Raw genomic sequence first — 15,229 nt, 5'->3', positions numbered from 1 at the left:
GTCTTGGCAAGAGCTGCAGTGACGGGGCTTTCTGACCAGGGGAGGCCTGGCCGAGGGTGGGCGGCCTTTCGCTGGTCTTAAAGGCACAGCACCCACAGAAAGCCTGCATTTCCAGCTTATCTGGTCCCACAAAGGCAGAATCCTTAGATCTGTCTGGAGGTCATGAGAAAGGGGTCAGGCTGGGTCCAGGACAGAAGCACTGCCTTGGACCCAGCCTTGTGCCGGGTGTGGTATGGGTAGGTGGGCAGTGCTGGTGCTATGCATCTGTCCAGGATGCCCTCAGCCCCTTCCTCCTCTCAGTGTCTCCCCGCCCTCCGCTACTTGGTGCTCGCAAATACCCTGTTCCATTCTCCAAACCCGCACCAAGCAAAGAACTTGGAATGCCTAGGAAGATCACCCTTCCAAAGGGTCAAGGTCTGAGCTCAGGTTTAAATCATAAATAGAGGCACTTTGGGAAGCTGGTCAGGGTGCTGGCTGAGGGTTCTGGAAGCGGGCTGCTGCTGTTCCCCCACCCCGAGCCCGTATGAGGAGGAGTTTGAGGAAGGGCCTGTCTTCCTCTTTTCCTAGCTCCACCATGCACCCTTCCCCACCTGGACACCAAAACCCTACATAGGTCTGGGCATGAAATGAGCACAGCCCACATTCTGAGCTCTGAATTACCTGGTGTTAGGCCAGATGTGAAGGAGTGAGAGTAACTCATGGGGAAAGAAAACATGAAGCCTGGAAGTCACCTAAAGCCTCCTGGGTTTTTCCAAACTCCAAGCTCTGAATCTCATCCTGCCTCGAAATCCTCTGGGTTTGTGCCCAGAGCCTGAAGTCCAGCCTTCTCCAGCAGGCCTCAGGGCCAGGGCACAGGTGGCAATCGAGCCCCACATGTGCCGTGCCTGGGTGATGGGGGAGGAGAGCCTGAGTCCCGGATGGGTGTTGTTCCCTGCAGTGTCCTCGTGCGTGGAACAGGACCTGGCCCATACCAGGTGCTCGGGAAATACTCGCTGGCGAAAATCTCTGGGTATTGCATACACTGTATGTTCCTGATGCCACTGGGCATCCCCAGGTACTTAATATTACTCTGGTGTGCCAGTGAGGCTCAGAGAGGGCCAGTGACCTACCCCAGGTCACGCCAACAGTGAGTGGTAAAGCTAGGATCCTAACCGAGGTCTGTCTAGAAAGAAGGGGTTAAGAAGCATCCTTGGGTGCAATCCTGGGCTGAACAGGGCTGGAGGGTGGGGAGTCGGGAGGACGAGAGGATTTCAGAGGGAGAGGAAGGAGTGGGGGTCTCCCCTCCCCACACCAGCTGTTTTGTCCTAGGCCAAGCTCTGACCTCAGAGGACTTTATTAACATCCTAATTGTGTGCAGCTGGCCTCACTCTGGCCCTAACGAGCTCATTATTCTCCCTCCTTAAGGAGGCCATTGTGGCCTAGTCACCCTGGGGACAGCAGTGGCCTGGGAGTGTCCGTCACTTCCTGCCGCCCTCAGCCAGGCTCCCCCATTCCTGGAGAGGCTAAGGCCCCCGTCCCTCTCCTGGCCTCTTGCTCTGTCTGGCTCACTCTTTCATTTCCCTCTGTCTCTCTGTGTGTGTCAATCTTTGCCTCAGTTTCCATCTCTACCTTTTTTTTTTTTTTCTTAACACGGACGGAGTCTCGCTCTGTCACCCAGTGGCTCGATTTCGGCTCACTGCAAGCTCCGCCTCCCAGGTTCACGCCATTCTCCTGCCTCAGCCTCCTGAGTAGGTGGGACTACAGGCGCCTGCCACCAGGCTCAGCTAATTTTTTTGTATTTTTAGTAGAGACGGGGTTTCACTGTGTTAGCTAGAATGGTCTCGATCTCCTGACCTCGTGATCCGCCTGCCTCGGCCTCCCAAAGTGCTGGGATTACAGGTGTGAGCCACCACGCCTGGCTCCATCTCTACTCTTTCCCTCCCTCCCCTGGTGTCAGCATCAGTCAATTTGAGAGAGCTTTGAAATTGGCCAAACAGGTGGGCTCTGCTGGGCCAGTTCACTGAAGATGCTCAGCCTGGAGAGAGGGAGGACCTGGTGCTTGGGCCCGAGCTTCTCCCTCCTGGGGCTAGGACATCCTCCCTTCCCTGCCCTGAGCTGGAAGTGCTGGCCAGAACCCCCCATGTTGCCTTCTCCTCTCCTCAGCCCCTGGGTCATTGCAAAGTGGCTTGTTACTTGAGGCCCACAGAGCAGGGCTGGCTGCAAATGCCAGGGTACATGTTCGTTCTTTCTGGGCCTCTGCCACCTGGAAAGGGCTGGGCCCTGGTCTTCTGGCATTGCAGAGACAGGGCCCGATGGGAGGAGAGGCCAAGTGAGGCAGCTTCGGGGTATTGTCCAGTTTGGGATTCTCCTAAACAAATTCTCCGGTCTTGGGGTTTAGCCCTGAAGACCAGGGCAAGAGACTCTAGAATAAAGGTTTCCGCCACACACCATGTGTACCTGGGGTCGTCTCTCAGGGTTCCTCTAAAACAGGCTGCAGTTTCCCATTCAAGGGAATGAGTGTGGTAGCCCCTTCCCTGGCCCCTGTCTGGCAGGGGTCATCTCAGCATAAAGGCACTCCAGGCCAGAAGACCTGCCTAAGCAAGGCCCTGGCAGGCATCAAACGACCTGGTGGGCATCAGAGGGCCTGGCTGCCAGGCTGGGCTGGAGGGTGCACTAAGGGGGCTCCCAGCCAGCCCAGGCCCCTTGGAAGGGTCCCCATTATCTCTTGCTGCCACCAAGCTCCCTGCCCCACCTCCCAAAAACATCCTGCTTCCTTTGTACCTGGAAACCAGGGTTGACTTCTCAGGGAAGAAGCCAGGTGTGGCAGCCAGCCAGAGAACAGCTGCCCCCAAACCTGGGCACAGATAGGGCCACTTTCTCAGTCCACTTCCTTCCATCCTTCTGAAACCCCTGAAGACAGCCCTAAAACCCCAGCTTAGAGCAGATGCGTGGGCACACGCCTACACACGCTCAAGTCAGTTTCCCGAGATAGGCGAGTGCCTCCTGATATGCGCAGGCTGTCCTATGCTTGTGCGTGGCACAGACACCACCTGGCCACCTATGGGTGCTGACCCTCTAGTGATTAACGACTACCGCCATGTGGATAATAGCTCAACCTAAGCTACCGCCCTGCAGTATCTCCTTTATTCCCCTCAACAACCTCAGGAAATACGCTCCATTCATTACTGTCATTACAAAGAGGTTGACTGAGACTCAGAAAAGTTTAGTAACTTTCCTAAGGTCACACAGCTGGGAAACAGCAAGCCAGGACCTGACTTAGAGTCTTTCTGACTCAGTATCCCTAATTATTGCCTCTGTTCCCAGAGGACCGTCAACTGTACACATTGACACCCAGGTACATGCAGGCTGGCATCTCTCCTGCTCAGAGACGTGTCTACTCTCAGGTATCTGTGTAAAGTACCAATATTCAGGGACATGCATTCTCAAGGAGTCACCTTACCCTCGTGCGTGCAACAGACCTGTACCTTATCTGCTGACGGTGGCTAAGAACCTGGGTTCTGCAGCTGGACTCCCTGGTTGTGAAGCCTAGAGTCCTCATCTGCAAAGCGGCATGGATGATGACAAGAACATTTATTTCTCAAGATCCTTGAAGTGTGAATAAAGTAATATATGTAGAGCAAGTGCCTAACACAGACCGCCCTGCTCAGTGTTCAGCTGTAAATATGTGTGATACACACATGTACAGACATGGCCTTGGTGCTATGTGCATATCATGTCCAAGCACACAAGGCCTTTCTCCTTGGCTCCAAAGGCCTCCTGATCCCAGGATCTGGGTCTCTTCTCCACTGGAGGCATCCTCTCCTCTTCTTCATTCTTGGGCAAGCTTTCCATGTAAGTCCTGCTCCTTTCCTTCCCCAGGAGCCAGGGATCCGGGATGGCGGGTGGGTCTGCATTCACAGGCAGCTGGAAGCTCCCGGGGGCGGAGCAGGCCTGGCCCCCGCTCCTATCTCTGCCACACAGGCCTCAGCGCGCAAGGAGAGCTGGCTGGGCAAAAACTTGCTGTGGAGCCGAATGTACGGCAGAGGGGCCCACTGGGCAGGGCAGCATGGCAGTCTGCCTCTCAGACTGTGTGGGTGGCCCAGGGATGTGCCCAGGATTGTCTCTTGAGTTCTTCCCACCTCAACATTTCTGCTGCACCAGAAGCTTCTACAGTGGCTGGACCACATTAACTGCTGACCAGGAGCTCCTCACCCTAAGATATTTAATAGCAACTTAGGATCCTATTAGAATCCTATTCCCCCACTGTGCCATCAAGACTTGAGCTCAGTCTGGTTTTTTTGTTTTTTTTTTTTGAGAGAGTCTTGCTCCATTGCCTAGACTGGAGTGCCAGGCACACTCTCGGCTCCACAATCTCCACCACTCGGGTTCAAGCGATTCTCATGCCTCAGCCTCCCGAGTAGCTGGGATTACAGGCATCCACCACCACACCTGGCTAATTTTTTTGTATTTTTGGTAGAGACACGGTTTTACCATGTTGGCCAGGCCGGTCTTGAACTCCTGACCTCAAGTGATCTGCCTGCCTCGGCCTTCCAAAGTGCTACAGGGATTACAGGCGTGAGCCACCACGCCCAGCGTTTTTTTGTTTTTGTTTTTGTTTTTGAGACAGAGTCTCACTCTGTCACCCAGGCTGGAATGCAATGGCATGATCTTGGCTCACTGCAACCTCCAGCTACCGGGCTCAAGTGATTCTCGTGCCTCAGCCTCCCCAGTAGCTGGGATTACAGGCATGGGCCACTACACCCGGCTAGTTTTTGTATTTTTAGTAGAGACAGGGTTGCACTATGTTGGCCAGGCTGGTTTCAAATTCCTGGCCTCAAGCGATCCGTCTGCCTGGGTCTCCCAAAGTTCTGGGATTACAGGCTTGAGCCACCGCACCCGGCCGGGGCTGAGACTTGCATCCTCAACAGCCTGGGCTTGCCGTGCCAGCTCCAGCATGTGCAGAGTGGGGCTGTGTGGCTTCAGGTCTCAGGTCCTTCCTGTGTCAGGCTCTGTTTTATTTATTTATTTATTTATTTATTTATTTATTGGCGGCGGGGGAGGTTTGGTTTTTTTTGTTTGTTTTTGAGAAGGAGTCTCACTCTGTTGCCAGGCTGGAGGGCAGTGGTGTGATCTCAGCTCACTGCATCCTCTACCTCCCGGGTTCAAGCGATTCTCCTGCCTCAGCCTCCCAAGTTACTGGGACTATAGGCGCGCACCACGATGCCCAGCTAATTTTTGTATTTTTAGTAGAGACAGGGTTTCACCATGTTGGCCAGGACGGTCTCGATCTCTTGATCTTGTGATCTGCCCGCCTTGGCCTCCCAAAGTGTTGGGATTACAGGCGTGAGCCACCACGCCCGGCCCAGGCTCTGTTGATGCTAGGGGAGATGACAGCTGCAGAGAAGAGCCTGCCACCAACTTGGCTGTGGGCACTCCACTGAGCAAAGATAGGCTCAAATACCACCTAGGTGGGCACAGGTTAACATGAGCAGAGGCACCCACCCCAGCTCTATGCAGACCTCCAGGAAGCCTGGCGTGAGTCACATTGTTGGCCGTCTTGGAAAGACTTCCTGGGCTGACCCCACCCATGGCTGCTGACAGGCCTCTGCCAGGTGCCAGCAGCTCAGACGTCAATTGTGGCAACCAGGGCTCCTGACCAAAGTCACTGGTGCGCCACTGAGGAGCAAGCAAAACCTGAACCCCTGGATGTGGCCCAGCTCCCCCAAAGGGCTCAGGCATCAGCTAGTGAGCCCCTCCAACACATGCAGAGACACCGTTTTCTTTCCCACAGGATCTGAGAGTGCAGTGGTGGACAGGAAGTGTGCTGGGGGAGGTGTGGACAAGGGTATGTGGTTGGTTTTTTTTTAGGTAGGGTCTCGTTCTGTCACCTAGGCTGGAGTGCAGTGGTGTGATCACGGCTCACTGCAGCCTTAACCTCCTGTGCCCAAGCCATCCTCTCACCTCAGGCTCATAAGTAGCAGGGACCACAGATACATACCACCACCTAGGGTGGTTAGTGCGAGAAGCGTCAGGATGAGACATGGGAACCGGAACTGTGCGCTATCAACATTTTTTGGTAAGAGATGGGATCTCGCTATGCTGCTGCCCAGGCAGGTCTTGAACTCCTGGGCTCAAGCAGTCCTCCCACCTTGGCCTCCCAAAGTGCTGGGATTATAGGCATGAACCACCCCCACCTGACCACTACTGACATTAGAACCTGGACCTGCGAAGGCATGTGAGAGCTTCAGCTTTCAAGAGCCTCCTATAAGTGACTCCGAGTTGGGAATTGTGGTGTCAGCTCTTTGGGATTCTTGGGGGTTACATCCTGGTGAGCAGAAATTTGGGGGGTGACCACATGCCCAGAATGGCTTGGTGGGCTCTGTCCTTCCCTCCTGAGGTCTGTGGCAGGTGCCTGGTTGACTTTTGTTCCTCAGATTTAGTTCGTGATGGGGGATCTTCAGTCCTGATGCTTAGTGATTGTTAGGGGTGGCATCAGCGAGGACTGTCTCTGTTCAAATGACTGAAACCCAGCTCCAGATGCAGTAGTCCCCCCAACCGTCTGCAGTTTTGCTCTCTATGGTTTCAGCTACCTGAGGTTAACCATGGTCAGAAAATATTACAGTATTTTGAGAGACGGAAACCACATTCACATAACTTTTATTACAGCATATTGTTTTAATTGTTCTATTTTATTATTGTTAATCTCCTGCGCCTAACTTGTAAATTTCTATTTATTATTAAATTTATAAATTATTTATTTACTTAGAGGCAGTCTTGCCCTGTCACCGAGGCTTCAGTGCAGTGGCACGATCATAGCTCACTGCAGCCTTAAGCTCCTGGGCTCGAGCGAACCTCCCACCTCAGCCTCCCAAGTAGCTAGGACTACAGGTGTATGCCACTACACCTGGCTAATTTTAAACTTTTTGGTAGAGATAGGGTCTCACTTTGTTGCCTAGGCTGGTCTTGAACTCCTGGCCTTAAATTTATAAGTTAAACTTCTTCATAGGCATGTATGTATAGGAAAAAAATAGAATATATAAGGGCTTGGTACTATCTGCAGTTTCAGGCATCCACTGGGGGTCTCGGAATGTATCCCATGTGGATAAGGGGGATTTATCTTTTTCCTTTTTTTTTTTAAGAGATGGGGGTGGGGGTCTTGCTATGTTGTCCAGGCTGAACTGGCCTCAAGTGACCCACCTTAGCCTCCCAAACAGCTGACATTATAGGCACAAGCCAGCGTTTCTGGCTCTTTATCTCTTGACTCTGCTGCTGCTTTATTGACTTAATTCTCAAGCCTTCTCACCCTCTATGCCCCCTGCAATTCCTGAGTTTTGTGGGACTCAGGTTTCAGATCATCAAAGCACCCATGTTTGCTCCTAAAAAATCCCCTGAGTAGCTTTGCTTGGAACTCAATGGTGTCCAGAGAGATGACAGACTAATTAGGAGATGAGTGGCCAGATGTGCCCACGTCTGTGGTAAAGGAGGCAGGGTCACATGACAGCCCAGGGAGACGGGAAAGCCCTGCTCTGTGACCTCCAGCCAGTGTCTGTGGGACAACAGCTGGGACTGGTGCTTCCTGGCAGAGGCCGCTGGGGTTCCTGAGAGTGCTCCCCCAGAGGCTCAAGAAGGGGGAAAAACATCCCAGGCAGAGCCCCTTGCGAAGTCCATGCCCTCTGGCTGCTTTGGGGCCTCCATCAGCCACAGCTTCTGAGCAACCAAACCATGCTGGCCTGAGCATCAGGGAGGACGGGGGTGCTTCTCCAGGCAGCCCTCTCAGTGCCCCATGCTGGGTTCAGAATGTGCAAGTGGCTGTGGGCAAGATGAGGGTGACCTCCCGCCACCTTCAGGCAAAAGGCAGGGGAATTGACATGCAAGCCTCTGTAATATTTTCCCAACCTGAATCGGGCAGAGAGAGCGAAGGCAGATATCCACTCCAGGCCCGGGGCCATAAGGCAGCTGAAAGGCTCCCTGCATCCATTGCTGCTTCTCCCCTCCTCTCCCCAGGTAGACAGGCCTAGGCCCTTTGCCTCTGCTGGACATCTCTGTAAAGGGTAGACATGGAAAGCTTGTTGGGCATTCTCATGGAGACAGAGCCCTGGGACTCCTTGACTAGCTAGTGGAGGTTGGGCTTTTCCTGGGTCAAGGGAAGTAGACAGTGAAACCCCTTCCACCACGTCAGCGAATGGGTCCTACTGGCTTTCCTCCCAATAGCCGAATGTGGAAGGAATGGTGCCTCTTGTTTATCCAAATGTCGGAACAGCCAAGGTGCAAGTAGAGGTCAGGTGGGGGCTCCCTAGGTGCCAAAGTCCACCTCCTCCAGCCTGACTTTGGCCCCAGTGTGGGCATCCATTGCCCACTATAGCTAGCTCTCAAGGGTACTGCATGCCCCAAGCATGGTCTGGACCCTTCCTGAGTTCCCATAATTACAGCCCACCTGGAAGCAGTCTCATCACCCACAAGTTGAGTGAGTAGAGATGTCTGGTGCTCTAATAACCACCTCCAGCCCCGGCGGCCAGGGAAATGACAATAAGTTTTAGTGGTATGTCCAGAAGTCTCTGACCTGCCGGTGGCTGCTGCCCTGTCCCCAACCAGTGGGTTCCAGCACCTGCCTGTAACCACAAGCTGCTCAGTAACTTCAGCTGTTCTCTCCAAAGAGGTACCTACCTTTTTCTGTGATCCAGAGACCTATCCAGCATGCCCATGATGCCCACCTGCCCTCTTCCAGCCTCAGACCAATGTCCCAGTGCAGGAGGTCTCAGGGCCCTGGGGTAGAGAGTTTACCTGAGAACTGGTGTGGGCTTCTCACCCTGGAGATTGCCTGCCTATCCTGGTCCTGCACAGACAGCAGAGTGTAGGGGTTAGAGGCCAGCCTGCTTAGGCTCCAATCAAGGCTCTACAGCCCCTCGGTGCCACAGTGTCTCATTCACCTATGTACATGTTTATGAAATAAATGTGGCAGTACGTGGCCCGGGCACAGACAGTCTGAGAAGCGGGCAATCTGGGAGACACAGGGTTTGGAGCAAGAGCAGGAGGCAGAGGAATCGGACCGGTGGCATTGCTTCACCTGCAGTGGGGGCATATCCCCAGATCTTCCTGACTCTGATGGCTTGTGACTCATTGGCCCAGTTTGCCTTTTTTCAGACGTGTATGGGTTGTGTCATAAGAGAAGGTTGTGGTCACCAGGATTGGCAGAGCCTAGGGGAGGGAGATGGGCACAGGGAGCAGAGGGCCTGACCCGGGGTTCTCCGGAAGTGATCCTGTTACCTGTCTTCTCTCACCCCAGGCAGAGAGGGACAGTCTGTGGGCTGTCCCAGACAGAGAGGGACAGAGGAGTCTGTGGGCTGTCCCAGGCAGAGAGGGACAGAGTCTGTGGGCTGTCCCAGACAGAGAGGGACAGAGGAGTCTGTGGGCTGTCCCAGGCAGAGAGGGACAGAGTCTGTGGGCTGTTCAGGCAGAGAGGGACAGAGTCTGTGGGCTGTTCAGGCAGAGAGGGACAGAGTCTGTGGGCTGTCCCAGACAGAGAGGGACAGAGGAGTCTGTGGGCTGTCCCAGGCAGAGAGGGACAAAGGAGTCTGTGGGCTGTCCCAGGCAGAGAGGGACAGAGGAGTCTGTGGGCTGTCCCAGGCAGAGGGGACAGAGGAGTCTGTGGGCTGTCCCAGGCAGAGAGGGACAGAGTCTGTGGGCTGTCCCAGGCAGAGAGGGACAGAGTCTGTGGGCTATCCCAGGCAGAGGGGACAGAGGAGTCTGTGGGCTGTCCCAGGCAGAGGGGACAGAGGAGTCTGTGGGCTGTCCCAGGCAGAGAGGGACAGAGTCTGTGGGCTGTCCCAGGCAGAGAGGGACAGAGGAGTCTGTGGGCTGTCCCAGGCAGAGGGGACAGAGGAGTCTGTGGGCTGTCCCAGGCAGAGAGGGACAGAGTCTGTGGGCTGTCCCAGGCAGAGAGGGACAGAGTCTGTGGGCTATCCCAGGCAGAGGGGACAGAGGAGTCTGTGGGCTGTCCCAGGCAGAGGGGACAGAGGAGTCTGTGGGCTGTCCCAGGCAGAGAGGGACAGAGTCTGTGGGCTGTCCCAGGCAGAGAGGGACAGAGGAGTCTGTGGGCTGTCCCAGGCAGAGAGGGACAGAGGAGTCTGTGGGCTGTCCCAGGCAGAGAGGGACGGAGTCTGTGGGCTGTCCCAGGCAGAGAGGGACGGAGGCTGTGGGCTGTCCCAGGCAGAGAGGGACAGAGGAGTCTGTGGGCTGTCCCAGGCAGAGAGGGACAGAGTCTGTGGGCTGTCCCAGGCAGCCCGCAGGGCCCTGGATCATGGTGTTTGAGCCAGTAGCTCAGAGATAACCCCTCTCCAGAGAAGAGGACACCGAGACCCTAAAAGGGCAGTGGCCCTCCTGAGGCGCCAGAGCCACAGAGGCCTGGACCTCAAGAGTCCAGACTCCTGGTCCAGGGCGTTTCATGGGCTTCGCAGAGCTGCAAGCAGAGGGCTGTGGAACTCCCCAGAAAGGGTAGGAGACAGAGGGCATTCAGGACTAGACTGCTGGCTGTTTGCAAGCCCAGACCTGTCATATGGGACGGTGGGGACCTAGTTGAAGACCTAGAAGATGAGCTGGGGTTCTAAGTCCTTGAGGTCTCCCCACGACTGTGCAGTGGTACCTGGCAGTTTTCCCCTCCTCTCCATTGTTTTCACAGCAGCTATCACAGAGCCTCCTCCACCTCCCAGTGCTGAGCCCATGTGGGGGTACCTGAGAGCCTCCCCCCACCAACATGCCTCCTAGATCCTTGGGTGGTCACTCGCTGCAGTGGATGGTGACAGGGCCTCAAGTGCTGCCCAGGGAGAAGCCCTGAGTTCTCCAGACAGGAAATGGAGAACTGGGCCATGAGCAGAAAAGAGAATCAGTACCAAATTACTTTTGGGGGCAAAGAAGTGTCAGGGAAGAAGGGATGAGGAGGAAGACAGGACCGTGTGAAGAGGACCTTCTCGGAAGGGACCAAAGGCAGTTAGTGGAGTCCAAGACCTGGGTGCTCAGAGGACTTTGTATGAATGAGGCTTTATCACTTGGCCATGATCTTCAAGCATCGTGTGAGGATGCAGTGCCCACTTAGTGTGACTGCGACCGAAACGTCAACACACTTAAAGGGCAGCTGTGAGTGGCGCCAATGCAACGGTACCACTGACCCGTGATGGGGAAAAGGCAACCATTGACTGTTAGACACTGTCTGTGAGGCACTTAGTCTGGATGCCTTTGAAAGCTGAGAAGGCAGCCAAGCTCCAGGCAAACCAGCATCCTAATGGGTTTGAAAGACCATAAATGGTCTCTCTGTATGGCCGGAGCTCCCTTGGCCTTTCCTACAAGATGAATTTTCACACACTGGACATATCACTATGTCTATTTCATTTTCCATCAGACATTTGTTAGTGTGGGTCGCAGTTTATTCGTCCCACTTCTCAGGGAGTGTGCTGGTCTTTCCTGCCTTAGAACAGATGCAGGCTCCTCAAGGCTGGAGCTGGGCCAGCCATTTGCTGGGTGCCCAGGCCATCTGGCTCCGTGCTCCACTTCTTGTGCCTCTCCTTCCCTCCTCGTCCTGGCCCCCGAGCCACGCCTGTCACCCTGCAGTCTCTCACAGTCCTGTTCTTTCTTGTCCTCCCTGCAGGCTGGTGGTTCGTGAGCACCTCTGAGGAGCAGGGCTGGGTCCCTGCCACCTACCTGGAGGCCCAGAATGGTACTCGGGATGACTCCGACATCAACACCTCCAAGACTGGAGAAGGTGAGGGCTTGCAGGTCCAAGGGGCAGGAAGCAACGCGGCCTCTGGAGGCAGCTCTCCCACTCTTCCCTAAAACCAACGGAACCCCTGAAGTGAGCTGAGCCGTATCCCAGCCTCCTCCCTTGGGATCCCATCTCAGTAAGGCTGGCCCAAAATCTCACCTCCCACCCCAGTCCGACCCCTGCTGCTCTGTCTCAGGGGCTCAGGAACTGAGGGGTGGCTCAGACCCCTACACAGTCAGCCTCTCTGATTAGCTTTAACTCTGTGAGGTTTGTTTTCCTATCCACTCCCCTTTTTTTTATTGTTTTTTATTTTTGTATTTTTTTCTAGAGACGGGCTTTCACCATATTGGCCAAACTCCTGGGCTCCAGCAATCCACACGCCTTGGCCTCCCAAAGTGCTGGAATTACAAGTGTGGGCCACTGCACCCAGCTCTTCCTTTTTTTCTTTTTTCTTTTTTTTTTTTTTTTAAATTCCAAACACTTAAAAACTACTCAGTGAGGTTTTTCAGGGTCTTTCTCCTTGCATTTCAAAGAGCCTGCCCCTGCCCCCTAAGCCAGCACTGGCCTGGACCCATCTGTGGCTTCTGTACTCCCCAGAGCAGGCTGCCTGAGCCCCGTCCATTTGAGCCACCCCCAGTTCCTGGCTGCCTGCTTCTAGTGGCTTCTAAGCCTCCCATGGCCTGGCTGCAGGAATTCTTTCCCTAACGGTTGGTGGGGATGGTCCAGATGGATGTGTCTGAAAGCCAGAGGGATCAAGGCCGTCACCCGGCGCTCCGGCCACCTCCAGGCCTGCTTCCTGCTGCCAGGCCAAAGTAAGCAGCCACCAAGCGCCAGCTCCTTATTCATCCTTCCCCTAAATGTCGGTTACTCGGTAGGCGGTTGGGGCCTCACCCTTCCTCCTATGTCGAGGCTTTATTTCAACCCCTTGACCAGAGCCTCGGCCCCTGCCATGTGCTTCCTCTGTGTGACAGGTTTCCAGGGACGAGGCCCCATTGGGAAGGGTCCGCATGTCCAGGCTGGGCTGCTCCCTGAGCCCTGGGGCCGAGCCTGCACCCGTCTCCCCTTTGGTTCCATTGCACCTCTACAGCAGGGGAGAGTCTTGGCCCCTGAGCTAGGTCTGGCCTCATATGCCTGCAGTCCCCAGCCTCGCCTCCTACCTAGTTCCACATTCTTTTTGTTGTTGTTGAGACAGAGCCTTGCTCTCTCTGTCTCCTAGGCTAAAGTGCAGTGGCACAATGTCAGCTCACTGCAACCTCTGCCTCCTGGGCTCAAGCAATTCTCATGCCTCAGCCTCCCAAGTAGCTGGGATTACAGGCACCCACCACCACGCCTGGCTAATTTTTGTTTTTAGTAGAGATGGGGTCTCACCCTGTTGGTCAGGCTGGTCTTGAACTCCTGGCCCCAAGCAATTCACCCACCTCAGCCTCCCAAAGTCCTGGGATTACAGGCATGAGCCACAGTGCCCAGCCCCTAGTTCTACATTCTACAAGGTATGCCAGGGCCTCTCAAAAACAGCAGGAGTTCGCAAAGTACCAGATACTAGACCAGGTCCTGAAATGTCCTTGCCCGCACCCTGGGAGGACTCTGTGACTATGGCCACCCCCATCCTTCCAGCTGTGGGAACTGAGGCTTCAAGATGTTTATCAGGTTTGGACCCTAGTCCACCTCCTTTGTCCCGTGGTCCTCACTGCTGTGCCACACACCTCTCTGTGAGGCATTTTGCTTGTAAGTAGTACAGGCAGCTCTAGGGCAGTGCGTGTATGAATCAGAGCCCCAGTTGAAAAGGCTGCACCAGGAAGGTCAGAGCAGAGCTGTTGGGTCGATTATGGAGGACTTAGGCACTGAGTGGGGAGAAGGCCAAGGCAGGAAAGTGCCTGAGAGGCGTGGAGCACAGATGCCAGCCTGGTTGGAACAGACAGCAGGTGCTTTGTGTGCAGAACAAGTAGTAGTGGGTTGTGCAGGATTTTGACCTTGATGGAGGAAGAATCAGGCTGCCAGTGCAGGTTCTGCGTTCAGAGGGTGTGTGTGTGTGTGTGCGCGCGTGTGTGTGCGTGCGTGCCCAGGGTGATTCTCCTAAAATAGGTTCCTCTGCACTCCTCTGACAGGGCCTGTGTGCCAATACTCCTGGCAACTTCTGGATGGCTGTGGATTCCACCATCACATCTTGGGCATTTCCCACCCAGATCTACAGAAGGGCTCAGGGATGGGTCCCCTGAGCCTAAGGCCCCAGCTGCTGTGGTGTGTCCACTAGTCTCTCTGCACCTGCAGCCACATGGCCAAGAGATTGGCCAACCCTGGTTCCCTCTGCAGCCATCTCTACCCCAGCACTATGGCCATCCCATCATAGGTGCTCTGAGCCCTGTAGACAGAAATTGGAAGCCTGCATCCTATCAAAGCTTTCCTAATAGCTCATGCTTCATTACTTTGGGAAGAAAAGATGATTGGCTGTTCTGGTATGTCCTTATCATGGGACACTCTGGTGTATGTTCATGCTACTCTTGAACCCAGGTATGCTGTGGGAGTTCAGTATGGTGGTAAGGGTGGGAGTTGAGACTTTCTTGACCACTGATAGAGGTGCAGGTCCAAGCCTGACATTCGCGGGGTGCTTCAGTGAACCAGGAGAGGTGTGTCACCTCTGTCAAGCCCTCGGGTTCATTTGTGATAGAGCCAAGACCAGAACCCAAGTCTCTGCCTTTGCTCCTGCGTCCCACACCTACCAGTATGGACCTGCTTCTCCAGAGTGGGCGCATAGTGGGCCATGCGGAACAGACCACGGTCTTCTGTGCTGCTGTACCAAGGGCGTGTACCCAGGTAGTGAGCAGATTCCCCAACACCCAGACCCTGTCCCCTCCCCACAGCCCCCTCTTCCCAGGGCTTGGCAGCCCAAGGGGCAGCAGAGTTAGGGGAAGAACAATAACTCGGGGTGTAGAGTCTGTGGTAAGAGTCTGGGCTTTGGGGCCAGACTGCCTGGATTCACATGCTGCCTGACACAGAGTGTTCCTTAAAACCCTGTGCCTCTGTTTCCCCATTTGTAAGATGCTAACCACATAGGGCTTTTGTGAGGCCCAAGTGAGATGATCCTTGTACGTGGTTTAAACTGGGCCTGGCACACAGAGTAAATGCCGACATCAACACCTTACTGTGAATGCGGCCTCTGGTCTGGCCATGAGCTGAACCCGTCCATCTCTACAGAGAAGCCCTACACACCTCCTCCACCTCATCCCGCCCCGCCAGGAGGCCTTGCACAGGACCTGATTCATGTTTCCCAGAGCCTTTCAGCCCCTTGTCTAGGCTCACGCCCGGGCAGGTGGTGTCACTCTAAGACAGATGAGGAGAGACAGGCTTAGAGAGGAATGGCCAGCCTCCCAGTGACACAGGTTGCTGGCAGCGGGGCCTGGACTGGAATCCACACCTCCTAGCCTTTTGTCCAGCCCTCCTCCTTATAAGAGGCAGGTCAGACAGGTCCCTCTCCTTCCAGGAAAGCAAATGCTTTCCCAG

General features: G+C 54.8%; 1 protein-coding gene across 13 annotated transcripts in view; it reads left to right on the top strand.

Annotated features, from left to right (window-relative positions):
* SH3PXD2A (SH3 and PX domains 2A) overlaps positions 1-15,229 on the top strand; it is a 256,400-nt gene that overhangs the window by 213,941 nt on the left and 27,230 nt on the right. For 11 of the 13 annotated variants that reach the window (XM_015148097.3, XM_015148095.3, XM_077947461.1 and 8 more), the window contains one exon: positions 11,618-11,731. In XM_015148097.3, the coding sequence (XP_015003583.1) occupies positions 11,618-11,731 (114 nt within the window). Of the gene's footprint in view, positions 1-11,617; positions 11,732-13,836; positions 14,543-15,229 lie in introns of those variants that run through there. The other 2 variants (XM_015148098.3, XM_077947457.1) reach the window with 2 other exon arrangements.

The sequence above is a fragment of the Macaca mulatta genome, chromosome 9 (assembly GCF_049350105.2).
Source record: "Macaca mulatta isolate MMU2019108-1 chromosome 9, T2T-MMU8v2.0, whole genome shotgun sequence".
Taxonomy (NCBI): Eukaryota; Metazoa; Chordata; class Mammalia; order Primates; family Cercopithecidae; genus Macaca; species Macaca mulatta.
This window is presented reverse-complemented; position numbering and strand designations above follow the sequence as displayed.